Source organism: Phaethon aethereus, assembly GCF_964289735.1.
Source record: "Phaethon aethereus genome assembly, chromosome: 5".
NCBI classification, from domain to species: Eukaryota; Metazoa; Chordata; class Aves; order Phaethontiformes; family Phaethontidae; genus Phaethon; species Phaethon aethereus.
Window position 1 is genome coordinate 6,198,468 of NC_138579.1, and position 26,437 is coordinate 6,224,904.

At 48.4% G+C, this 26,437-nt stretch overlaps 1 protein-coding gene across 1 annotated transcript in view; it reads right to left on the bottom strand.

Moving 5' to 3' along the window:
- Nucleotides 1–1,074: 1,074 nt before the first annotated feature.
- The window catches only part of ARMH4 (armadillo like helical domain containing 4), a 63,792-nt gene continuing 38,429 nt past the window's right edge, over nt 1,075–26,437 (bottom strand). Inside the window, exons 5-8 of the mRNA XM_082000861.1 lie at nt 9,387–9,418; nt 8,287–8,385; nt 1,613–1,747; nt 1,075–1,390 (exon numbers count right to left, since the gene is read on the bottom strand). Coding sequence (XP_081856987.1) covers nt 1,322–1,390; nt 1,613–1,747; nt 8,287–8,385; nt 9,387–9,418 — 335 coding nt within the window. The 3' untranslated portion in view covers nt 1,075–1,321. The remainder of the gene's footprint in view (nt 1,391–1,612; nt 1,748–8,286; nt 8,386–9,386; nt 9,419–26,437) is intronic.

The following is a 26,437-nucleotide window of genomic DNA, read 5'->3' on the forward strand; positions in this document are numbered from 1 at the left end:
TTGTGGAAAGCAACATTAGTTCCCCCTGCTCGGTTCCCATAACATCTCAGACACTGGCTATCTCCCTCTGCAACGCAGCGCTAGCAGCCCAGGCAGCACGGCAGCTTGCCCTGACCCCATGCCACCCTTGGGCTTCACCTCCACAACCCTTTGCAGCCATCTGTCCTACAGCTTCACCTTTTCCACCACGGCCAAGGTTTCCCAGTGTGCCCGTTTCACCTCCCCACAGCAGACATCTCTCCAGCTGTGGCTGCTGCTGCTTTCTGACTACTAGCCACAAATGCCTCAAGACTGACGGCCTCCCGCTCCGCAACCTTTGGTGCCTTTCTGCATTCGCTTGTCTGGAGACAAGACCCATCCAGATCCCCCAAAGCTGCTGCCGTTCACAGCTTTCAGGGGCTGAAAATGCAATTTCCAGTGGGTAACGGAAGCAGATGCTCTGCTTTCATCCCTATGTGAATGCAGCCTTGTGAAAGAGATGAACCAATAACTAAGGCAGAAGCTGAAGAAACCTCTGACCTGCCTCTTCTCTTACCTACTTGCACCCTGAAGCTAAGCTAAGAGCTAAAGCTTAGCTAAGAGATCCATGCAAGACTATCCATCAGTAGGCGAGGGCTGGTATATATTGTGCTGTAACAGACAGTGCTGGTTGAAAATGGACTAAGATTTTTGTTGTGAATCAAGTGCTGAGGCCATTCCTGTGTGTCTCCAAGAAGTGTGGAGCAGAGCTGAAGGAAGAAAGAAGGGGTGAGAGTTGGGGAACCGAGCGCAGAAATGTGCTTCAAACTGTATCAACAACACTGTACATGGGCACTTCTCGGGTGGCAAGAGATACTGTTCAAGTGTATAACTCATTAATTAAGCAGAGCAGCTAATCTTAGCACTAATGAACTCTAGCTCAGGTAATGTAACATTTAAAATTAGCAAATTGGACAGAAGTCATTCACAGTAAAGATTTCCATTCCCGGGTTAGGTGAGAGCTATTGTTATAATTAGATTACTGCCAGCCAGGACCAAAACAGTACACCAGGGTAATAGGAAAATAATCATCCATATGGATCAGCTCCGGCTGTAACAAGACAGGCTGCGGATCTGAATGAGGCGCCGGGTGTGAACGTGAAATCTCACTACTGTATCAAAACAAACATCACTGCGCGGTACACGTAGAGCATAGCATGCCGTTTCGCCGGGGTGGTGCCGACCACTGCTCGGTGGCTCGGGGCGGCGGAGAGCAGCGATGCAGCAGAAAGTCGCTTGTTCCTTTTCTCCCCCTCCCTCCTTTTAAAAGTCACGGGCTATCGCAAGGGCACTGCAGTCCGATTCAAAATTCATCTTCAGAGCTGTCAGCTAAGAGCATGACTCGGTCCTGCATGCTGTTAAATTCCCTCTGCTACGGAAGAAAAGAAACATTGAAGAGCTCCACATGCAAAAAGGAAATGAAGAGCATTCGGATCCCCCCCCACCCCGTCCTCTAACCAAGAGGTCCCGGGCACTTCAACCCAGACAAACCATAACCATAACCATAACCATAACCAGGCTTCCCTCACTTTACAGCCAAAGTGGTTAACAGCAGCGTGGGTGGGATCGGGGTTGTCCTTCGCTGTTGCCATACCTTTCTTTTATGTCTCTTTGAGCCACTTCTCCTTCGGCGATTCATAATCTTAATGCTGTAGAGTGCTCCTAGGATAAAGAGGGCTCCGGCTATTCCGACTCCTACAGGAACCAGCATCCCCGACATGTATCCTGCCTACACGGAATAGAGAAAAGCAGAGCAGCACTCACAAGACCATCCTTTCAGAGTCGTTTTTCACCAGTCTAGGGCTGCAATATATCCTTATGTGCTTTCATCAAAGTTTGCTGTATTTGAGTCCCAATCACCCGCCTGCACAGGGCGAGCCCTCCTTCCAGGATTGCTAACAAGCCCCCGACCAGCCCCACTCCGGGACCAAGCTGGTAACCACCACAGCTCACTCGCCATCAGCTTTTGCTGACAGATATTTCCTTGTGATAGCTGAGACACTGCAGTGTTTGCCTGCCTGTAGGAGAGGAAACAATTTTGGTGCAGAGTTGCAAGTGCTGGGGTGGAGTGTCAATAGAAGTGCATGTGCAACGGAAAAACCTTGACCGCCAAGGGCAGGCAATCTCGAGCCACACAAAGACCCATGACAACCCAAACAGCTTCACGACATGCTGTGTAGAGTAGGCTGAGTGCTGCTCCGAGCTCCCCAGGTACCGCCGGCATAAATCAAGTCTATGTCTGGCCATGCCCAGTGGAGCTCAATCTGGAGAGTCGAGAGCTGCCGTCACGCTTTTCGGCACAAATCTGGACTAGCAGCGTGGCGCTGAGCGGTGCGGTGACGAGTGCCTCGGCACCCCGCTGCCCGCAGCCCTCCGCACCGTCCCGCAGCCCTCGGGGCGGCAGGAGCAGGCAGAGGAGAGCGCGGTGCAGGCAGAGGAGAGTGCGGTGCAGGCAGAAGAGCCCCTGTGCAAGAGCCACCAGGCAAGAGAGCAGGCGCCAGCCGGGCAGCCGGCAGAACGGGCAAGGAGCTGTTTTCGGAGAACGGCTGCGCTGCGAAGCGTCCGTCATGGGAGGTGGATGGGGAAGGCACCCAGCCTCCTCCTGGCCAGCTCCGATTGCTGCAGCATGTCCTACCGTGGCCAGACTGCTAAATATACCTCCAGGCCTCATCGAGAGGGCTTTAAACTAGATTTGAAGGGGGAAGGGGATAAAACCAGGCTCACTAGAGTTGAGCCTAGGGGTGGCGTGCCGGAGTTGAAATCAATAGCCCAGCTCAGGTGCATCTACACCAATGCACGCAGCATGGGCACCAAACAGGAGGAGCTGGAAGCCATTGTGCAGCGCGACAGCTATGATGTAGTTGCCATCACAGAAACATGGTGGGATGCTTCTCATGACTGGAGTGCTGCAATGGATGGCTATAAGCTCTTCCGAAGGGATAGGCAGGGAAGGAGAGGTGGTGGGGTGGCTCTGTATGTTAGGGAGTGTTTTGATTGCCTAGAAATCAATGATTGTGAAGACCAAGTCGAGTGCTTATGGGTAAGGATGAGGGGGAAGGCCAATGAGGCAGATATCCTGCTGGGAGTCTCTTACAGACCACCCAACCAGGATGAAGAGACAGATGAGACATTCTATAAGCGACTGGCGGAGGTCTCGCGTTTGCTGGCCCTTGTTCTTGTGGGGGACTTCAATCTACCAGACATCTGCTGGAAGTATAACACAGCAGAGAGGAAACAATCTGGGAGGTTCCTGGAGTGTGTGAAGGATAACTTCCTGACACAGCTGGTGAGTGAGCCCACCAGGGGAGGTGCCTTGCTGGACCTGCTGTTTACAAACAGAGAAGGACTGGTGAGAGATGTGGTGGTCAGCGGCCGTCTTGGGCTTAGTGACGAGGACATGATAGAATTCTCAACTGTGAGCAGGGTAAGGAGAGGGGTCAGCAAAACTGCTACCATGGACTTCCGGAGGGCAGACTTTGGCCTGTTCAGGTCACTGGTTGAGAGAGTCCCTTGGGAGACAGTCCTGAAGGACAAAGGGGTCCAGGAAGGCTGGACAGTCTTCAAGAAGGAAATCTTAAAGGCGCAGGAGCAGGCGGACCCATGTGCCATAAGAAGAGCTGGCGGGGAAGGCGACCAGCCTGGCTGAAGAGGGAGATTTTGCTGGGACTCAGGGAAAAGAGGAGAGTTTATCACCTCTGGAAGAAGGGGCAGGCAACTCACGAAGAGTACAAGGATCTCATTAGGTCAAGCAGGGACAAAATTAGAAAGGCAAAAGCCCAGCTAGAGCTCAGTCTGGCCACAGCTGCAAAAGATAATAAAAAATGCTTCTACAAACATATTAACAACAAAAAGAGAGGCAAGGAGAATCTCCATCCCTTACTGGATATGGCGGGGAACATTGTCTCCAAGGACGAGGACAAGGCTGAGGTACTTAATGCCTTCTTTGCCTCAGTCTTTAATAGACAGTCCAGGTATCCGCAGGATATTCAGCCCCCTGAGCTGGAAGATGGGGGTGGAGAGCACAATAACCCGACCATAATCCAGGAGGAAGCAGTTAAGAACATGTTAAACCACCTGGACACCCACAAGTCTATGGGGCCTGATGGGATCCACCCGAGAGTACTGAGAGACCTGGTGGAGGAGCTTGCCAAGCCACTCTCCATCATTTATCAGCAGTCCTGGTTAACAGGGGAAGTCCCAGAAGACTGGAGGCTGCCAATGTGACGCCCGTCTACAAGAAGGGCAAGGAGGATTGTGGAAACTAGAGGCCTGTCAGTCTGACGTCCCTGCCGGGGAGGATCATGGAGCGGTTCGTCTTGAGAGTGCTCACAGGGCATCTGCAGGACAACCAAGGGATCAGGCCCAGCCAGCATGGGTTCATGAAAGGCAGGTCCTGCTTGACCAACCTGATCTCCTTCTATGACCAGGTGACCCACCTAGTGGATGAGGGAAAGGCTGTGGACGTTGTCTACCTGGACTTTAGTAAAGCCTTTGACAGCATCTCCCACAGCATTCTCCTGGAGAAACAGCGGCTCATGGCTTGGACAGGTTTACTCTTCGCTGGGTAAAGAACTGGCTGGATGGCCAAGCCCAGAGAGTTGTGGTGAACGGCGTTAAATCCGGCTGGCGGCCGGTCACAAGCGGTGTTCCCCAGGGCTTGGTTCTGGGGCCGGTCTTGTTCAAAATCTATAGATGATCTGGATGAGGGGATCGAGTGCTCCCTCAGTAAGTTTGCAGATGACACCAAGCTGGGTGGGAGTGTTGATCTGCTGGAGGGTAGGAGGGCTCTGCAGAGGGATCTGGACAGGCTGGATCGATGGACAGAGGTCAACTGTATGAGGTTTAATAAGGCCAAGTGCAGGGTCCTGCACTTGGGTCACAACAACCCCATGCAATGCTACAGGCTTGGGGAGGAGTGGCTGGAGAGCAGCCCGGCGGAAAGGGACCTGGGGGTGCTGGTTGACAGCCGGCTGAACATGAGCCGGCAGTGTGCCCAGGTGGCCAAGAAGGCCAACAGCGTCCTGGCCTGTATCAGGAATAGTGTGGCCAGCAGGAGTAGGGAAGTGATTGTGCCCCTGTACTCGGCACTGGTGAGGCTGCACCTTGAACACCGTGTTCAGTTTTGGGCCCCTCACTACAAGAAGGATGTTGAGTTGCTGGAGCGTGTCCAGAGAAGGGCAACGAAGCTGGTGAGGGGTCTGGAGCACAAGTCTTATGAGGAGCGGCTGAGGGAACTGGGGTTGTTTAGTCTGGAGAAGAGGAGGCTGAGGGGAGACCTCATTGCTCTCTACAACTACCTGAAAGGGGGTTGTGGCGACGAGGGTGTTGGTCTCTTCTCCCAAGTAACTAGCGACAGAACGAGAGGAAATGGCCTCAAGTTGCGCTAGGGGAGGTTTAGATTGGATATCAGGAAAAATTTCTTCACTGAGAGGGTGGTCAGGCATTGGAACAGGCTGCCCAGGGAGGTGGTGGAGTCACCATCTCTGGAAGTGCTCAAAAAACGTGTGGATGTGGCACTTCACGACATGGTTTAGGGGACATGGTGGCACTCGATTAATGGTTGGACTTGATGATCTTGAAGGTCCTTCCCAACCTTAGTGATTCTGTGATTCTGTAAAGAGCACTGCACAGCACCCACGCTTCCCAGAGACACGTCGGCATGGGAGAGCAAGTGCCCTGGGACACTAGGGCCACATCCCGGTGTGGGACGGCAGAAGCTGCCCTCCACGCCTGCGGCTGGGTCTCTGAGGGAGCCGAAGCGCAACGCCAGGCTGCGCTCACATGCCGCAGGGAGAAGCACCGGTTTGCCCTCTCCCTGCCCAGCCCAGCCTGAGCCTCCTCGGCTTCGTACTCAAAATCTTTGAACCAAACTCTTTCGCTTTGCGTGGGAAGGGGTCACTTGCACGAGCAGGACGATGACACAGAGAGAGGGCACGCACACCTTCAGCTGGCCTCAAGGGAAGCACAGCAAACGTAAATCAGCTCTAATTCAATTGTTATGATCTATATGTTTGCACTGCCCGTTAAAAAAAATATAGATAGCATGACTAATTTAAAATTACACATTTAAACATTTTAAATCCTTTGGAAAATATTCCCAAGTGCTTGTTATTTTATATATTAGTGTTTTAAATGAAAGTTAACCCAAGGTTTAAAGTGCCAAATTGCTTCAGCATCCTCCTCAGCATCCTCACCTAATTCAGGGTGGGGGGCTCAGTGGAGCTCAAGGGAGGCAGGTACAGGCTGACTCCCTCCTTCATTAGCGCAGCCTTCGTTTGCACTGCAGCAAGAGTCCTCTGCTGTGGCACTACAGCCTTACCCTTCTCCATCGACACTCCCCAAAATAGATTTTACACCTGCCAGGGGACACATGCACAATTCAGAGGACTATCAGACAGCTCTTAGCAAGCTTCAGTCCGTTGCTTACAACCACTCATCTTCATCTGCATTCCCAAACTGCAACACAACTTAACAACACATGCTTACACCGTAATTGCTTTTCTTCCATAATCCTCTGGGTGGGCGAAGGAAAAAAAAAAGCTATTCAGCATATACTGCCCTGCTTTCGTATATTCACCTGGAGAATGAAAACAGCTGCTTTCATCTAGGGCAGATACAACGCTAACAAGGGCTGTTTTGCTCTCCCAAACCCCTCCAGATGCTGCTCGGCACTTTAAATACTAACACCTTTGTGCCTGCATCCCGAGGCTTGAGGGATCTTCAGCTGCATCTTGCAGGTTCCCTGAACGACCTCCCAGCAAAGCCAGCCCCGCTCAGCACACATGCTTGGAGGGGCCCTGCGCACCTGCACCCCAGCTCCTGAAAAAGGAGGTTAGTGAGAACACAGCTAAAAGACTGTATCTCTGCAAGGCAATTAAGGTGCCTTAACTGGGTGACCTAATTAGTGCACCGTGGGTTTTTCTATTTCTGGAATCTTGCTGTTGGGACAGGCAGCAAGGGGAGACTGGAAATGTTTTTTTAGCTGCTGCCCAGCTGAGTTTCCATATCAGAAATCACTGGTTTTAGTACGGTGAACTCTCTAGCCCGTCCGCGAGCCTTTATCACGCCTGGCCAGCCTGTTTTACAGGCTTCCCCCAACAGCTGGGCCAACGAATTCTACCCCAAAAGCCTGCAATGTGAAGCATGTAGGATACCCTATAGGATACCCTATCAGGCAGGGGCAGAAGCCCTCATGAGTGTGGCTGTGTGACTCAGAAGGGCTGGGAGAACAGGTCCTGGATCTGCTTCACATTGCAGGCTTTTGGGGTAGAATTCGTTGGCCCAGCTGTTGGGGGAAGCCTGTAAAAACAGGCAGCTCCAAAGCCACTTTTTCACCCGTTCCCCCTTGGGAAGATGCAACACCTTTACAGATCCTAGGGATGCTTCTAATACACCCAATCCATGACCACGACCTTCCTGGCTCCACTGGACTCTGAGATAACAGCAACAGAGGACTTCAGAGGAACCTCACGTCCATTATTTGGCATACCAAATGCAACATTTGCACAGTGTTTGCAGAAGACCGGACATAAATCTGTCATTGCCCCATGCTCCTGGTCCCACGCTCCCCACACCCTTCCCTCTCCCAGCAGAGCAGCCCTGAGGGACACAGGAGGAGAGATCTCTCAGGGATGGGGCCATCACGTGCTGGGATCCTCTTCTGGCTGGAGGGATTGTAAAATAGAGAGGACAGGTCTCTGCCAACAGCAAATGAGAGGGGCACATATGACGGGTGCTGATAAACTCAACAAGGAAGAGGAGGAAATGGGGTGAGCAGGTTTATTTGGGAGTGATTTGTTTCACCAGCATTTGGTTGGGGGTGGGGGAGTGAGGGAGTGGGGTTTTTTGGGCTTCTCTAAGGGAAAATGTGAGCAAGATGAAAGCTCTGCCTCCACACATCTGCCGTTCCCCAAAGGAGGGAGAAGGCTCAGGGCTGAGTCTCTCCGTTAGATGGACACCAGCAGATGCCCAGTTACACCAATGCTTGTGCCGGGCACTGCCGTGCAGTCCAACATCTACCTGCAGGAGGTCCAGACTCTACAGAGCAGCTCTGTTGGAGACTGGAACATGCACCCTGCCTCTGCAATGGGGAAGGACAGAGGTAGCCAACAAGGTGCCAAGAGAAAAGAAACCTCAGCTTCAGTGTGAAGATGCCCGATGCCCCTGAGCTTTTGTTGGGCTGGCTGGGGCAGGTCTGTCATGAGCAGGTGACCCACGCATGCTACATTCACTCCAGGCACTCCACCAGTCTTTGTGTCTGCTTTTTACCTTCATCCAGAAAACCATTCTCTGTCCTTTTTGCTCTGGCTGAATCCCAGGCCAACGTGATCTGCTATGAGCATAGATCACACTAGACATGCCTCCTTCCTGCTGTAGGCAGAAAAGCAACTGCATAAGGGCTGGGCAGGAACCCACCTTAAACCCTTCCTGTCCCCAGTCCTGGAAATCAGATACCTAAACTCCATCTCTCTGTTCAGACTTGATGGTAAGATGCTGCTGAAATTTGGTGGTGATCACATGGGAAGTCTGGGCTTGTTGGGTGACGATCTGCATAAGCTTAGAGATGTATTTTCAGGGGCTGGAGTTTCCTATCAAGTCATTATTCCTTGTGGTGGGGGTTTTTTTGTCTATGAACTCTGATCCTGTTCAAGAACTTCCAAACCTTGTTGAGTCACAAAATGTTCTTGTCTTAAAACACTACTGTCACCTCAGTTCTAGCTTCATGGCTTTGCTATCATCAACACAACATTTGGAAGGTTTCACAACCATTTCAAAATGTTAATATTTGCCCCAGGGCAGCAGAGCCTAAAAAGCCGTCACTGTCTGTGGCTAGCACAACTCCTTGATTCCACGTACCACCACCCTGTAACAAGTATGAAAGACCAGAGTCTGTAATCTTTTCAGTCTTCCTATGTTTGCTTTCTCCCTCCAGGAATTTGCAGCTCTTCTTGCATGCGGAGGCAGGAAAGGTCTCGTCCAGAAGCGGTGGCAGGGCACCCTGCCTCGCACGCTGTGCTGCAGGAGGGATCCAGAGCCAAGCTTGGGACTTAGGGAAAAGGGGTGGACGTAAGTTAGAGGGCAATTTAAAAAAGCAACTCGGGTAGTCTGAAGAGAAGGTCATTTTCTAGTGCAGAGAAGTCTATCAAATACCCCTGTCCCTCCTACTCTTAGTTGCTACTCATCAGGGATGTACTATGGATTTGCACCACTATATAGAGCAGCGGCATCTGTTCATTGCCTCACAGGGAAAATTTTAAGCCCCTTTCTCAATTGTCTTTGTAGAGATAATGAACTGCACTGACAAGAGTTTATTCCTGCAAGTAAAAATGTTTTTGCTTTTAAAGTAATTGAAACACTGAATCTCCTACCTTATCTTTCAGCTTCTCCATCCAGCTTCTCACTGAAAAATAAGACAAAAAAGCTGTAATCATGTTACTTATGTTACATTAATTAGTAATGAACGATAATGATAGCATTAAAATAGATACTAATTAACTTGACAAGATGATAATACTTTTCATTAGATTGCCTCCCTTCTCATTCATGAAAAAGAACAAATGCAGCAAATCAACACGAGAAACTCTTCAAGCAAGTTGGCAGGCAAAAAGCTCACTTTTGCGTGTGCCATTCACATCTTCACTGATTAAAAAAGGAAGATGAAAAACAGTATTTCAGGTCGTGGGTTTTTAACCAGCACTTCTCATACACACACTGGGATGTCTGAAAAGGAAAAAGCCTTAACAGCATGGCTATCCCGTTGCACTTGCCTCTTCCACACAGATTTTCTTCCCTTTATTTGGCATAGCCTGTAATGATGCCTAAAAAGGTATTATTCCCTGTCTTTCATTTCCTTTGATTTTCTGGAAGCAGCCACTGCCTGCTCTGGGAAGTCACCAGATAAGACCCAAGGACCGGGATAGCACTGGAGGTGCTACAGTACCAAACCAAGTAAATTCATACCGCCATCACAGAGACTTTCATTTCCTAACAGTTACTATAAGCAATGAAATGAAATACGATACCAAGAATTAAAAGTCTTTAACGGCATGTGCTTTGGGACGACATACTCGGCTAATCTCAGAGAACCGCAAGCGCTTAGCAGCGGGTGCACGACTCATTAACTCCGCAGGCAGCTGGATCCGACTGCGCTGCATCGAAGACAAAATGCTCAGCCCTTGAGAGATGCACTAATGTTTTAAAGCATTCCTGCTCATAGGTAAGAGGCAAGAAAACAGTTAAATGTTGGGTTTTTTCAGGGTTTGGCAACCGTGTTTTAAGCCCTGGTCAAGGATCTCTGTTTCTCCAGGAGGACAATGCTACAGGCACAAGGGGACTCTCAGATGCACCGACGTCCTCCGAGGGATATTTCTCCCAGGACACATTAGATCCCCAACGCAACACACTGTTTATGGAGTGAGGCCCTATTTCCAAGCCCGCTTGCTTAGAGAAGCCCCCTTCAAAGCTTGCATTAGCAGTACCAGAGCCTGCACGTACACATGTGCCACTCGGGGTAACCATCCTTCTGGAATGAGAGCCTGGCCAAGGGCGGGGAGAGTGCAGCGGCAGGGCCACCAGTAAATGGCCTTCTTATGTCTCAGATACAGCTCGGAGAAGCACAGCAGCTAGGGAGTAATAAGACTCATCCCAGACGTCAGCAGCACTGAATTAAACTGCGTCATTTTAACAAGTTCAAAGTGATGTGAATACTCTCTTTTTAACTATTAGTAACATAACACTGTCCAAACAGAAGGATCCCAGATTACCTAGAAGTGGAAAAAAGTGTGAAACAGACACAGGAGCATACATGTAAACTCACCTAATCTCTGACAGGTAGCTGAGAAATAAAATGAGTTGTCCAGGAGACATACTCAGATACCCACAGCACTAGAAGAGGACAAGAGCTCTGCTGTTACCAACTCTTCCCACCATTAGTCTTGATCTCCATGGACTAAGGCGTAGTAAACTCAATTTATGAAGGTGCCATCACCATCATCATCTGCCAGCCCAAGCCTGCACGCCTTGAATTTCACTCCCAGGGGAATACCAGAGATGAAGGAAATGCGTGGTTCCCCTGGGCTAGGTTTCTCAGCTGGGTTTCTAGGAGTAACACTGAAACAAACACCAGGTGTAAATGTCATTTAGGCTTTCAAGGAGAGCCCCTACACCACCGCCTCACTGACGGGCATAGGAAAGACCAACCACAGGGAAAATTCTGCTTAAAAACACAAATATTGCAATCCAAAGGAATTCGTCCCAAAATTCTCGCCAAAGAGGAGGAGTGGCGATGGTGACTCACAGTCACGCAGTAACTGCCACAGCTTTAAAACCACAGTGCACATTTTGAAGCTTTGGACTGATGTCCTCCATGCGCAACCAGACAGCTACAGGCGTACACGCGGTACGTGCACACAGCCACTTGCAGCCGCTGTGATGCTCGGTTGGCCCCAACTCAAGCTACGCACAAAGCCTATATTTACATGTCTCTCACAATAATTATATGGGATCGGTGATCTCATCGATAGTCGACCCACTTTCTTGCAGCTGAACAACAACGGTGCTTCTAAAGCAGCAATTAACTCCGGAGTATTTCTGACAAGTCATAGGCAGATCTAATAATATTCTACTACCTACTTCCAATGAACACAAATTCTGGCTTCGTTCCGCTCTGCTCCACAAAACGACAGCAGTACGTCCATTGGGACCCACAGACACTACAGTACAAATCTTTATTTGCTATTTATACAATTGCTTATTATTAAAACCGACCTTGCTTTCAGCCACATAGAGCACGTCAGAAGCCGCAGAAAAAGCAACACGACGTGATTTCTTCCCAGACTGGATGCCTCTGCGAGAGATGCTCTAATGTAGCCACAAGCTGGCTGGCTGGGTGAAAGCCTCTAACCTGTGCTAGAGGAAAAGAATGGTTTCATTCCAAATTTGGGAGGTTAAGGCAGCAGGAGGTCAAAAGCCTGGTGGGCCCTTCAACATCGTGGCAGGAGGGCATGGGTGTGTGGCAGCAGCGGGTCCAGCTCCCCCGGGCAGGAGCCGCGGCCACGCTCCCAGACCCCCCGACTCTGCAGGCTGGGGCCATGACAAGTCAAGCAGCACCGGATTACCACGAACTACAAACACTTTTAATGTCACGAATGGACAAAACTGTTTTAACACCTTTGAGGAAATGACAAGCCACGGTGCCGTTAAAACCGAGTGCTCACTGCTCCAATTATTCACCCATATGCAGGCTGGACAGGATGTGGGTAGGAGAAACAGCACCTTTTCAAGTCAGGATTGATATCTATGCTAAATAGCTACCATCAATTAATTCTGGACTTCAGACTCTAATTATGCATCATTAGCCGTAATTAATATTCTGAACTTGGTCTTGGAAGAGGAACATTGCGGACGGCGACTTCTCATAAAAATGCAACGCTCTCCGAAAACTTGCCAATGAGCCCAAGCAAATAATTAGTAACAAACACTCTAATCCATGTATTTTTCATCATCCCCTTTTTTCTCCTCCCCTGATCACTGAATGTCCTGAACAAATGGCAACAAACTCTGGGTGTGAAATTACTAACAAGTGTCTGCAGCGTCAGCTCCTCTTCAGCGGCATTTTAAGGATGGTGGCTAGTCCAAACTCTCTGCCTCGGCTTGATTTTGATCCCTTGGTTTCACAGTGAGCCAAGCCAGATCGGTGCGGAGCACTTCTGAAAATTACGTACATAATCTGACATTTCCTCAGCGTTTTATATAATGTCTGCATCTCTGCAAATTAATTTTAAATAACATATAGCTTAAGATTAAGCAGGTCAGGAGCACGGAGGAGGAGCACGGTTGTCTGGCATTGGTGTCAGAGCAGCCCAGGATGAATTCAGACAGTTGCAGATGCACCATGCTATTTTTAGTAATTTTTACCCAGCTTTCCCCTTGAAAATATGCAGCCAGCTATTAAGAAGTCTAAAGAAATTAGGCTAATTTGCAGAGGTAACCAGCAGCCTGCAGTGCCTGCCTGACCCCTCCTTGGAGGAACCTGGTCCAAAGGGAGAGTCAAAAAGCCCCATGAGCAAAAATTTTCTGAAGTTTGGGTTTTGCCAGATGCAGGCTGAAGGCTCAGGAGAGGGATCATAGGTGACATCTGAGGGTCTGCAGTGTATGGCACTGGACGGCCCAACATGTCCTTTCACCACTGAACTCTTCAACGCTATAAATCCAAACTAACCCTCGTGGGACATGGCTCTTGTGTTCCCATCCCTCTCCTTTCCGCTGTGTCCTACAGCTTTGCATCCCCTACAAGAATAGATTCAGCCGGCTTACCTAAGCTGCTCATTTGTCTTTGAGGAGCATCTCTTTACAAAGGGAGTGATCAAATATAATTTACAATGCAGAACTGAAGCGGAAAAGGTTTGGAAGCTGCATCCAAGTTCAGTTGAAAAGACCCTCTGACAATGAAACATTTGCATGAATTGCATCAGGGGAAAATCCAGTATTTGTCACTCCTGACCGAAGAAAATGAAATGAAGGGAGCGTGACAGACCATATTCATTGCAAGTCTAAACCACTGCTGACACTGTCCTCCTAGGGAGAAGCTGACCTCTTGGTGCTCTGCTCAGGGATCTTGCAGCATCCTCAGCTTTTGGCCCTGCAAAGTCTTGCTACAAACAACTCATCTGAAAGGAGAGGGTATAGTAATTGAGGACAAAGATTTGGAAAAAGCACACAAAACACTTACTACACAGTAACTCCCATGGCTACTGTGCATCCCCACCATGGAAAAAAAGTGGGTCTACATGTACCATTATTAAGCGTGCTCTCCGTCCCTGAACCCTTATCAGGGGCCTTCATTCATGATCTCGCTTCTTGTTGCTGTTCAGAGGACCTTCCACCTTCAAATAAGTTCTTCTTTGTTGGTCAGGTCTCTTGGACCCCCTTTTGTTCTGGAAGCTGCAGGGTGCTGGGTGCCAGAGCCAGGCTCTGCCTTTAAGCCTCACCATAACACACCATCAAATCTCTCGCCAAAGGCTTTTCCATGCTTCCCTCACCACCCCCCTCTGAAATCAGGAGCACAAGTCCTCTGGGCTTCATGCTTTGCCAACTTTTAGTAATCCTAATTGCCTAATTATCCACTCCAATGCAATGATAAAGCTGCTTAATAATTCCGTTAACTTTTCATTCATTCTTTCCCAGATAAGAAAATGCAAAGACTTTACCTTCCGGTGAAGATTTCGATCAATAATTCATGCCCTCCTGCCATCAGTTCCACCTCCCCCTTCCCCTCTTGGATGCCCTGCTGCTTTATCTTGTCACTTTAGTTTCATCTTATCAGCTTGTTTTAATCGTATTCCCTTTTTTAATCATAATCTAAAGCAATTCTGTTTTTCCATGGCAAAACCTGCACATTATCCCTCTGCCCTGTGCATCTCGCTGTATTTTCAAACCAGCATTTACATCTTCATTCCACAACTTCATCCTGATAGCGATGAAGGTTCATCCAGCACCTTCTCTTTTAATAATTCTCCACCGTGACTACCAGACCAGTGGTGAAAATGTGGCACCCAAGCTCCTCTACACTCCCCAAAGGGCAGAGAAAGGGCAGAAGGAAGGTTTATGGCTAAGCTGGAGCTCAGATAACCTGGTCCAACCGTTACATCTGTAATTCCTTAAATGCAATAGGCTGATTACTGCACCAAGCTTCATTTGGAGAAATCAGAAAGTATCAGTCACCCCTATACACTCAGGGGACGAAAAGATTTTGATCTGACAGCTACTGTTAATTGTTTTCACGTCTGTCTGAAATCAGAGGCATCCCTATCTCAGGAACCCGAGAAGCTGTTTAAGGACAAGGCTCCCACTGCAGCAGATGACCGTCCCCGCCACGAGCAATCTGTGCATCAGACGAGATGTAGGAGGCAAAGACAGATGGAGCCAAGGAGCAGAGAGCACCAATGTTTTGAGCACTGGCAATGCCTGGCGTGGATATTGAGTTTACTTCGTCTTCCTCCAGGCAGGACAAGGTCTTTGTCCCACCCATGGCTACAGCTGCTGTAAGGCAAGAAAAGGACGGCTTGGCTTATTTGCCAGAGTGTGGAAATTGTAAATATGTAGTGAGGAGGCTTGATGTATCTCACGGTACAGTGAATCGTAGCTGCACCTTGCAGCCGATGCAGCGCAGCACAGCTTTGCCGTTGCCTTTTTCCCTAGGACAAATTCATTCACCGCTTCCGCGCCTGGCTGCCACCCGGCTCTGCCCGTTCCCCAGCGCTGGGCTGGCGTTGCTTCTGGTTGGGGCTAACAACTGGTGGTAGCCAACAACTGGTGGTAGCCAGGAGGAGTGAACTTCGTACCTCATGGTCAGACTTTGCTCGAGACCCCGCTTCCAGCACAGCTACCTGTGTAAGCCCCTGCCGTGAGAAAATGGGACGGTACTGCCCCCTGAAGCTCCTGTTCCATCTCCATTATATACATTAGAGCAGGAGATTTGCTATAGTTAGTTCTCCTCTTCCCTCACTTACGTGCACAATTTTCACGCTGTATTCCTTGTTCCAGCAAAGGAGAGCTGGTTAAAGTGTAAAAAATAAAGAAAAGATCAATTACTTTAAATCAGTCTATCTGTACGAAGCAATCTTCCCTATTACATTACAGATTTCATCCCTTTCTCTTGCAGGTAAGACTTCCTTTTAAATGAGGCTAGCGAGAACAATTTTGCAGAAATGCTCCGTGCTTCATCTGCTCAGCCCTGACAAGTTAATGGCACAAGGCTGCATCGGCTCCTTTTCCTTAAAAACCACAATTGCCAATTTACTTACTAGCACAAATAAATAATACAGAAAATGGCATTTGGCTGGAAGGCAGCATATTTTTAATTCCAGAAGAAAAACTATACCTACTTGATGGGAATGTTGATGAATGCTTTTCCCCCCATGCCCAACTCACAAAGACTTGAACGGCCGGATAATCAAACAAATGTCAAACTGACAATTACCATTTATGTTTTCAGAAAAAAATTACGGTTGGGCTAACTTTGAATTAACAAAGTGAACTTTAAGAGTTACCATGCAGCTGTCTGGTTTATTAACTGTACTGACTACAACCTTTTCCCTGCCCGCCCAGTAACGACCCAAGCCCGGCTGCACACTGTTGCCTGCCATGACCTACCCAAACCTCTTCAGAGAGAAAGGGAGATGGGGAGGACAACTCGCCATGCTCACCCAGACAGCAGAAGCTAAAATGGGCTTCTTAACTCCTTCCCTGACCTCATCAATCCTTCTGCCACTGCCGTCCCCATGGCATTAAGTCAGGTTTCTCCTTTTCCCTTTCCCTTGCACTTTTAAAGCTGTTTTTCTCTTTGATCACACAAAGTAGCCGAGTAGCCACTCGTTGAGCTTCTGCCTTTACATTTCTCTGTAAACTCAAGTTCTTCTGCAGTGCCTTGAAAACACTTGTGGGCACAGACTAACTATTTGCTTCTCCCTGACTGATCCCAGACTGGTGCAGGATATTAAAACAAAGCCAAGGTAAAAAGCCTCTCGGTATCCTAAGAGTAAAAGGCATCAGCAGGACGTTGCTGTGACTTGGCTGTCACAATTTGTTGTACCATTAAATACTTACTGGATCGCACCGTGTCCAAAAGCTGCGTGCACTCTGGGAGAGGCACTGCGAACCTCCGCCGGAGCACACGCTGGGCCAGGTTCCCCACCGCTCCGCCCTGGCACAGCTCCTAGAGCAACATACGGACTCTACCAGCAGTGAGAATCCACCCTTGGGTTTTCTTGCGTGCTGAAAATGTTCATATTCACAAGCTTTCCTTCATGACATAGCCACAGTGTCCATATTGGGAATATAAAGCGTTCCTACAAATTGGATTGGGAGGCCTTAGCTGCCAACTGGCTCTGCTGCTTGCAGCGATCCCTCCTCCTCTGTAAAATCCATGTCATCACCTCAAAAACTGTTTGCAAGACTTAAGGTATATCCCATCAAACTTCAGGCACTTATCTGTGATGCCAAAATTAACAGTCCGTCTACCTTCAACCCCCAGAGTCACCAAGAGAGAGACCACCACCTGCACAATGTCACCCACCCGACTCCAGGGTTGATCTTTCCTCTGAAGAAGACCTTCTCTTCTGCTGGCTACAGAAGACTGAGCAGCCCTGATGCCAAATTGCCTGGATGTTTTCAAATAGAACGTTTCACTCAGGAGAACTCCAAAGCATAAGACAAGATGGGTGACGGAGAAAGAGGAAGCACGAAGGCAAGGAAGCCAGAGGACCTGGAATGGAGCACACAAAATACTATATTGACACGTGTTGTGATTTATTGTACGCAGAAGCTGCCTGATTCCTGCTCTGACTGTGATATTGTCTTCTGTTCCTCTCTCTGTAGTCCAGCCTCCATACCATTGGTTTTACTGAACCAAGGTGAGAAAGAGAAATACCTTAAAATCTCCTATAAAGACCTAAAATGGAATGGCCGCTCTACAACATAAATGTGCCACAACTGCAAGATCTAATATCCTGAGGCTAAAAGCAAACACAGTGTGGTCTCACAGGCAATGGTGAAAAGCTCCATTCAAAACCCCAACCTCTGGGTCCCCTTGGCTGAGACATGACAGGCAGCAAACCCCAATTTGGGTCTCCAGGGCTTCCAAACCTGCCAGAACATCTCCACGCTGCATTTCTTCTTCAGCTCCTCTCCAAGGCAAGCAGCGGGGTAGCGCTTTCAAAGCAGTTTTGGGTTCATCTTGTTGCTCTTTGGAGATCTTTAATCCATTCTCTGGGTTATAGGAGTCCAGGTTAACACCACTCACCTGGTCACTGCAGTGAGCAATGAGGGTGCCTGCACAAGTCCAGCCCAGCCCAGTGTGATTTAGGCTGGAGAAGGGGGAGCTGCAGAGGGACTTCAGCTGTGTGGCAGAATAAAACATCTGTACAGAAAAATTTTACAAGAATTCAGAGTGCAGGGATTAGCAAAAACCATGGAGCAGACATATTAGTGCCCTGAAAAAAGCACTGAAAGAGTACATGAAGGCTTTCTTTCATAGGACACATGGCTCTTCAACTGCTGCTGTTACGTAGTAATATTTGGATAGTGGTACGCAAATAAACGACACACAAGAGCTATCTTAAAAAGGGTATTAAAGCTGCAGAGTCAAGACTTATGAGTAAAGAAACACTCCATTTTGTATATTCAGCAGGATATCACTTCTAATTGCCCATTATTTTTTTCTCACAGGTTTCCAGTAAAAAAATTATTGATGGGTTATTTTTCCCCTCTCTTCATCCACTGGAGCAGGTGAACTCCTTTAGCTAAAATTTTCTCAAAAAGTCTGGGGAAAGCAGCATTGAAAAATTTCTGTCCAAACATTTAAAATCTGGCAAAGTTATCAAGAACTAGAATACAACAGGAAACAAATTTAATGATTGGCATGGCTGTTATTGCCAGGCAAGCCACACGCATGTGTAGATTTACATGGTGATGCCTTATGGGAGAAGCGTTACCCTTCCATAGTAAGAGCATCTCAACCTCAATGACAGGTTTTTCAAAACGCTTTAAGGTACGTTGGGATCCTTAGTTGGCCGTTTCCTGATTTACAGGAGCTCAGAACGCAGCTCTAGAACATAAATTCCTGCTCCCGTCAGTGGGCTCTGTGTTGTGTTTGCAATCTGCCCAAGTCATCTTGGGGATCAGAGAAAACAAAGCGCGATAAATAACGGCACGGAGCCGCTCCGCGGCGGCTGGGAAGCTGTGCCATCTGACGCCACCGTCACCGACAGCCAAGCCGAAGAAGTGGTTCAGGGATCTCTGTACTTAGAGCAAGTCAATCTTTTAGCCCTTTCTGGCACCACGTCCGCCTGAAGTCACCGGTGGTTTTGCCTGAGCTACAACTGTAGGATTTGATCCCATATATTTGTAAAAAAAGAACATGAAATGGAAATTGATCCCATACTACCTTTTAATGCCCATTTTTCAACCAGCCTATTTTCCGCTCCATAACCCAGCACCCTTTCCCATAATCTGGGAAAGACAGATACATTTTTTTGCAAATTAAAACTAAATGTCAAGTCGCTGTGATGGGGGGAGTGAAAAAGCTGGAGAAGCTGCAGATGGAGAGCACCTCGTGCATCCCTCTGATAAACAGCATCTCGTTTCTGCTGCAGGAAGCAGCAAAACAACAGTTGATGTTGTTTGACTAAATACCTTCCAAATCTCCAGCTGAAGCCACGTGATTTTCCCCTCTACAGAGAGGAGAGGGCATTTGTCCATGCCGCTACTCAACCCACTCATTCAGCCCTCTCTAAATGCAAGCCACACAGACCTGCATCTCCTGCTGACAGAGCCCGCATCCTCATCTACTCTAAGGGATCAGCAGCTAAACTGCAAGATTTCTTTCTGTACTTCAGTTTATGTCTGATATTAATCAGGCTCAGAAAAGATTCTTTGTTTGCTTTTGTTTGTCCTTCCATAAAGAGCAAATGTAATTTTCAGAATCATTTTTCCTGGGTACACTGTATGAAGGATTTGCCCGCAGCAAGCAAGGCTGAAATAAGGTATTTTCCATTTTTTGTATTTAAGAAAAAAAAATTATTTTTCTTATTTCGAGTTTTGGCCTTTATTTTGCCTGGCAAGATGCAGCTCTTGCAATGAAATGACATAAAGATCAATAAAGTACTAAATGGTTGGAAACGAAAATGATGGCATTGACCTTTAACGGAAAAAAAAAAAGATATTGAACTGTGTTTTCAGCAAACAATTATTCTGTTAATTAAATCACAAAGCCCTGAGCATCGATTAGATGCTAGAAATAGAATCTGATTATCACAAAGACTCATTTTCATGCAAATACTTATGAATATGAGCAGACTGAGCACTGCCCAGTGTTAGTCACAAAAGAAAAAATGCACTTGCTTCTATTTGCTAACAAAAAAAGTCTGATCCCACATTTCTCATGCATTGAGAACCAAACATCGATTCCCACTGTGATAGGATGCTCTTGTGATGAAACACCAAATGGGGACTTATGGTTCCTGACACTGGTTCGATAGCCTTGCAGTCGACTTCTTGTATAACCGCAGGCAAGTAAATTAATCTCTGCTATTCCATTTCCCATCCTTACCATGGGAATATTAAGGGTATAATACATAATATTTAGTCTTTCTTTTCTGTTTCTCTTGTGAGTTGCTTGTGTCAGAGACTCTTCCTACATATTTTAATAGCCCCTACTGTAACACCTGAATCTGGATGTGATGTTCTAGAAGCTAATACAGTACATATATTAAATCACAGTAAAATTCAGCAAAAAAATGCTCTTTAGAAGTCATTGTTTTCAGTATCAAAGTATCTAGGGTGCTAAGGAAAAACAAACATATTCTCCTTTCCCTACGCTCATTAGCACCCACTCAGACTGTATTACCTGTTCTTCAGGACAGGACATGCAGAGAAGTTTTTAACGAACATTTGCAGGGAGAAGCAAATTGTCAAATTTGACCAAAGAGGGAAGAACTCTGCTGCTCAGAAAGCTGCTCTGAGCATGTATCTGTGACAGACATTGAACCTGACCTTACTCCTGCTCCAGGAAAGAACATGAAACGTGGGACAACAGACCAAACTCAGCCTTACCCCGCGTGGTGCAACTCCACTAACTTCAGCAGAGCTGCACCATTTCCACCAGAGGACATGCCCTGCCCAGGTATGCTGTCAGGTTATACACCTGTAGTGTCCACTGACACCTTCAAAAACATAAAGAAAAGTCTTCATGCTGCCAGGAGAAGCCTGGCTCCAGGGAGGGGGTGATACCCAGCTGCTACTCATCAACCTGTACCTACCTGGACGTCATACTTGGTGCTAAGAAAGAGTCCGTGAAAAGATGCTGTTTCATTTAATTCTCATAGTGCCTTACCAACTGTGCGCTAAGGACAACGTGAGCCTGACCAGAGACTCAAATACACTGTGTATAAGAACAAAATGTCCAATATTTCCACTTACGGTAAAATTCACAACTGTGAAGGCTGAAAATCTGCGAAGCAAAGCATTCCAGAAGAGGAAGAACAGAAGAAAGATTAAATAGTTTCATTAGGCCGGTGAAGAAAATGTATGGGTTTTCCCAAAACCTCTCCCAACTACCTGCAGTGTTCGCAGTAGACCTATGGGAAATGGCCCTAAGGGAATCACAAAGAGGGGAAAGGGAATGAGCAAAGGGCAAAGCAAAACAGTGGGGATAGAACATGGAAATGGCAGGATTTTACTAGTAGTACAGGGATTTTCCAGTGTGCTTACACTTCCCAGTGATTTATTCCTGCTGTCTACAAATGGGCTCCATCACTGGAAGATTTTGTCCCCTAAAAACCAAAAAAACTCCAGAAATTATGGCACTGTTCAGAGGACAGGTCACTGAGAAGGTCAGAGGAGAGCCGGGTGCCAGGAGACTGCTGATGAGACTCTGAGCTCCAGGAAAGCGATGGCACAAAAACACTTCATGCCTGGAAGTGAGGCAGACAGGGAGGTAATGACACGCAGCAGCACGCCAAGGAAGTGCAGATGATGCCTTCTACTTGCTGTAACGCATTTGGAGTGAACACTGCTACCCTAAATTTACAGCACACCAAGTGGAGGACAGAAGTCCTCTGTGTACATCCCATGAAGTCATGCAAGACCAGGCTAAACTAGAAACCACGCGGTAGGATCCGATGCCTCAGGAAGTGTTACTACAGCACCGACTAAAATAAAATACAATCCAGAAAAGTAATTCTTGTCGTACCAAGCTGCCTACAGGAACCAGAGTGACCGTGGGCAATCATCCATCCACAGGAGCCGGGGCGATGGATCCATTCGCAGCAGAAGTCAGACCCTCCCGTGGGAACGTGCGTCGCTCCCAGCGGCTGGCAAGCCCCGTGCGGAGTCTGGTAACTGTCTTAAAACGATTTCCCAGGGGAAGGGGCTCAGGTTAAGGAAGATCTGAGATGACTGCGGAATTGAACAGTCACCCCCCGGGCGAAGGCTTTGCCCCTTATCGTATGCTGTACCCAACACCACAGCAGAGGAGCAGAGTACCAAAAACGGGACAAAAGTCAGCACTACAAGTCCCTGGTTTGTTTTTTTTTGACATTGTGACATCTTGTAGCTCTATTCTGATTTATGCTCTTTGGTCTTCTGTCACAACATGGCCTTCACATGAACATGGGCTCATCCCACACCAGTGGTGTGGTGTCAGATCAGACGCTGTACAGCTTCCCCTGGTCAGAAACCTCTGTCTTCCAACTTATAACTCCAGACTTCGCAAATTGCGCAAGGGAAAAGGCAGCTCCTGGGACAGCAGAGGCCTGACTTGGTTGGAGAGTCAGTGCTTGGCAGCAGTGACATACATTTATAAAGTGCCACCACATTACAACAGAAATGACATCACTGCTCCAACAGGCCAAAGCACAGAACAGCATTGCAGGAGGATGCCGAAGGCTGGCTGAGCTTTCATTAGAGCCAACCTTAGCAGCTTATTCAGGCCAAAAATGCTTGAATCACTCACGTCATGTCAACACCTCCCTTCAGATGCTGTCTTCGGGCCGGAGGAGCTTTGCAGACACTACGTTCTCGAGGAGCCACCCTGGGCACACCTCGGTGTGCTTGGGGAGATACATGCCCAGCCGGCTGGCTGCTCCACCCCACCAGACCTCAGCCACTGGATGGACAGTCCCTCTGGGCATGCACCTATGTGGTGAGCCCCAACACACGTCCAGTATAGGTCATCCACTGCAACTAAAGCAGTTTTGTTTCCCAGCACCCTGATCCAAATCTTAGTTCAAGACACCCAGGCAGTTATGACGGACCACATCTGTCATCCACATTGTAAGGCGGGAGTTAAATATAGGGGATTTGTAGGGAAGTGATAGCAAATCCTGATTTGATCCATCACCCACGTTTCCCTGAGATCTACAAGCTCTGAATGAGCAGCAGGTACAGCTCCCACGCCCCAGCAGTAAGCGTGCAAGCTGTTTGGCTGATCCTACCAGCCAAACAGTCCAAGAACGGTGAAGCAATGGCATGTTGCGGAGTGGTGTTCCAGACATGGCAGTGTCTAGTTTTGCTTCTTCTGCACTATATTTGTATTGTTGCCCTTTGATACAGTGCTTGAAAACACAATGCTGCATTGCTAGAGGTTTAGGAATCTGCGTTTCCCTCCTGTTTCTCAGGTCTGCATGAGCTGTGGCCAGCAGTGGTGTGAGCACAAGGAAAAGTAGGCAGCACTTTCCATTAAGGCTCTTGACCATGCTACAGTTTGCTGGTGAATGCAAACTCACAACTGTACAGAGAGGATGATGCAGTAAGGAAGAAGAACCTGCAACGGGGAGAAAACACGGTCAGTGACAGCACAGGGGTCTACAGGGACATGGGGCAGAAAGGGAAGAAGCTGCTCTGATTGTCCCAAGCACTTGTAAGGTGAGGTCCCGCTCTCAGCTGGCTCCTAGGTGCTACCACACCACCAAAAAGTAAAAAGGGAGAAAACTTCTTCCTGTTCTCCTCCAGGCTGGGCTGGCCATAGGACAGGTCTCCTCGGTGGTCAAGTCCACCGAGGCATTTAGGGATGTTCTCATCCAACACTAGATGGATGTAAGGAAAGGTCTGGTCCCAGAAAAGCTGAAAAGCTGATAAGTCCTAAGCTCATTTCTGAGACAAGTTGCAATTGTTCTGACACTGCAGATGCGCACTTATATCGATATAAGCACTTATACCAATATAAACTGAGCAGGAGTCATGGCATCATTGGAATGGCAGTGATTTATTGCCATCTCATACTGAAGAAAACAGCTGGGCCAGGCTCAAGTGAACCAAGTCCTTCCTGCTTCAGTGCTTCACCTCTGTGGGCCATTCCCTCCTGATGATTTCATTACAAGAAGCTGAAGACTCTCAACTGGGTGGCAGGAGAATGTCTCTGTAGGAGCATAACAGAGAGAACACCTTCTCCATCGCTGTCACAAAATTGCACTGAAGCTTGTGCCGAGCTCTTAGGGACCCTTCCATCGTACAGAAGTCTATTCTCAGCCCTCTTCCTCCAGGAGCGTGTGTGTGTTAACAAACAACAACGCTGCCTAAGGTTTGGCCAGTGCCAACTGCTGCATGCATCGCTTGCCACTGGCCCACCCTACACCCACGCCGCCCTGCTCAATCCTACCCTGGGTACCTCGGTCTGCCAGACAGGCAGGGAAACCCATGGGTGCCATGGAGATGTGACTAATGTGGAGCCAGGGCTGGGATGCAGACAGGAGTGAGGTTCTCTACCCCATTTTGTGTTCCTGAGCCTCAGTAATGGCATTGCTACCACGGAGCATAGCGAGATGAGCCGCAATGCTCTCAATTTTGCCGGCTTGAAACCAGCAGCCCAGGACATCTCGTGTCTGACCAAAAAGACTGAAGTGGCTCTAAGCATTAGCTGCAGAAGCTGCTCGAGTATTTCAGCAGCGGCACACCAGCAGAAGCGTGCTTCAGTGCTCTCCTCCAGCTCCCACCTCTGCGCTCAGCCTCCCCAGATCAGGGTAGCCGGAGCTGGCGCAGGCAGCGCAGGCAGCGAGCGCTGCCTATGGCAGGCGCTGTGCTGATGTCTGTCTGCAGATCAGCGCTAATGCCCTGGCAGCGCTCGCGCCCCGTCAGTCCTGCCGTATTGCACAGGCTGCCTTGTGCAGCGAACAAGCTCGGGCTGGGATCACTGAAAGCGGCGCCCACTGATTTATCTCATTTCAACCATGCTACATGCCATCTCCCGGGCCCTGAGCCTGCTCTACGAAAGGGAGGAACTCAGAGCATGGAGAGGAGTGAAAATGAAACAGTTTTCCCCATTTTGAGGGGCTAGAAGGAGGTGAATCTTGAATTTGTGGTATATCCTAACACAGAGGATCACAGTCTCGTACTCAGCACTGGAACATCTGTCTGTCCCCAAAGCTTAGCACATGCCTCTGGCCCACACTGCTTACCAGACCCCTAAGATATTTCACAGAATCATTAAGGTCGGAAAAGACCTTTAAGATCATCAAGTCCAACCGTTAACGCAACACCACCATGCCCACTAAACCATGTCCTGAAGTTCTACATCCATATGTTTTTTGAACACTTCCAGCGATGGTGACTCCACCACCTCCCTGGGCAGCTTGTGCCAATGCTTCACCACTCTGTCAGTAAAGAAATTCTTCCCAATAGCCAATCTAAACCTCCCCTGGCGCAACTTGAGGTCATTTCCTCTCGTTCTGTCGCCAGTTACTTGGGAGAAGAGACCAACACCCTCGTCGCCACAACCCCCTTTCAGGTAGTTGTAGAGAGCGATAAGGTCTCCCCTCAGCCTCCTCTTCTCCAGACTAAACAACCCCAGTTCCCTCAGCCGCTCCTCATAAGACTTGTGCTCCAGACCCCTCACCAGCTTCGTTGCCCTTCTCTGGACACGCTCCAGCACCTCAGCATCCTTCTTGTAGTGAGGGGCCCAAAACTGAGCACAGGATTCGAGGTGCGGCCTCACCAGTGCCGAGTACAGGGGCACGATCACTTCCCTACTCCTGCTGGCCACACTAGTGCTGATACAGGTAATGAAAAGCCACATACAGGAGATGTTCATAACAGACGTGCTCAGACTGTCCCAGTGGTAGGATGCAAAACCAGAACCTTAAAAGGAAAAGTTTGGCTCATTCAGCTATAGCAAAGGCTGAAAGCATGCAGAATTTTACTCTGTAAGCACATCCCAGCGTGCAAGCACCAGGACAGGAAGAAGAGCTATGGAGATGAGGTAGTTACACTAAATAACCATGTTGCTCCAGGGACAAAGGGATCACGGACACTTGACACTGGAAAGTCAAAGGCTTCTTATTATCAGAGCAACAAGGTTCCTCTCATTGGCCAAACCTCAAAGTAGCTCTGAGATGGAGCTTGCCAGTGGAACAGGATGGTATGGAACAGCTACCCATCACAGAGAAGCAACATGTTCACCAGCATCTCAAGTCAATGTGCTAGGACCACTCCCTCCTACTGCTATGCATCAAAGCTTCTCAAAATTGCCTTTTTCTGCTCCATGGAGAGAAGCCCAGGTTGGGCTGCCTCTGTTGTTGGATGGGGCAGGACAAACAGAAGGGATGTAGCTAAAACGCGGGACCAGGAACTATCACATCTATCAATGCAATGGAAATCCACAATCAGTGTGGGCAGGGGAACTCACAAATATTACAATGCTTTGTTCTAAAGCAGCAGTTATGAGCTTCCTATCATACCAGGACTTTCCAGGCCTTAGATGAGGTACTCTTAGAAACCCATGAAACTCTCCCATCACCACCAATGGGAGTCAAACCCAGCCTTGATCAAGCAAAGTCTCTGCAATATGCCAGTGAACGGGGCTTGAGGATCATCTCCCTGACTACAATAACTAGGACAAAACGGGAAACTTAGTGTCAACAAAAATGGT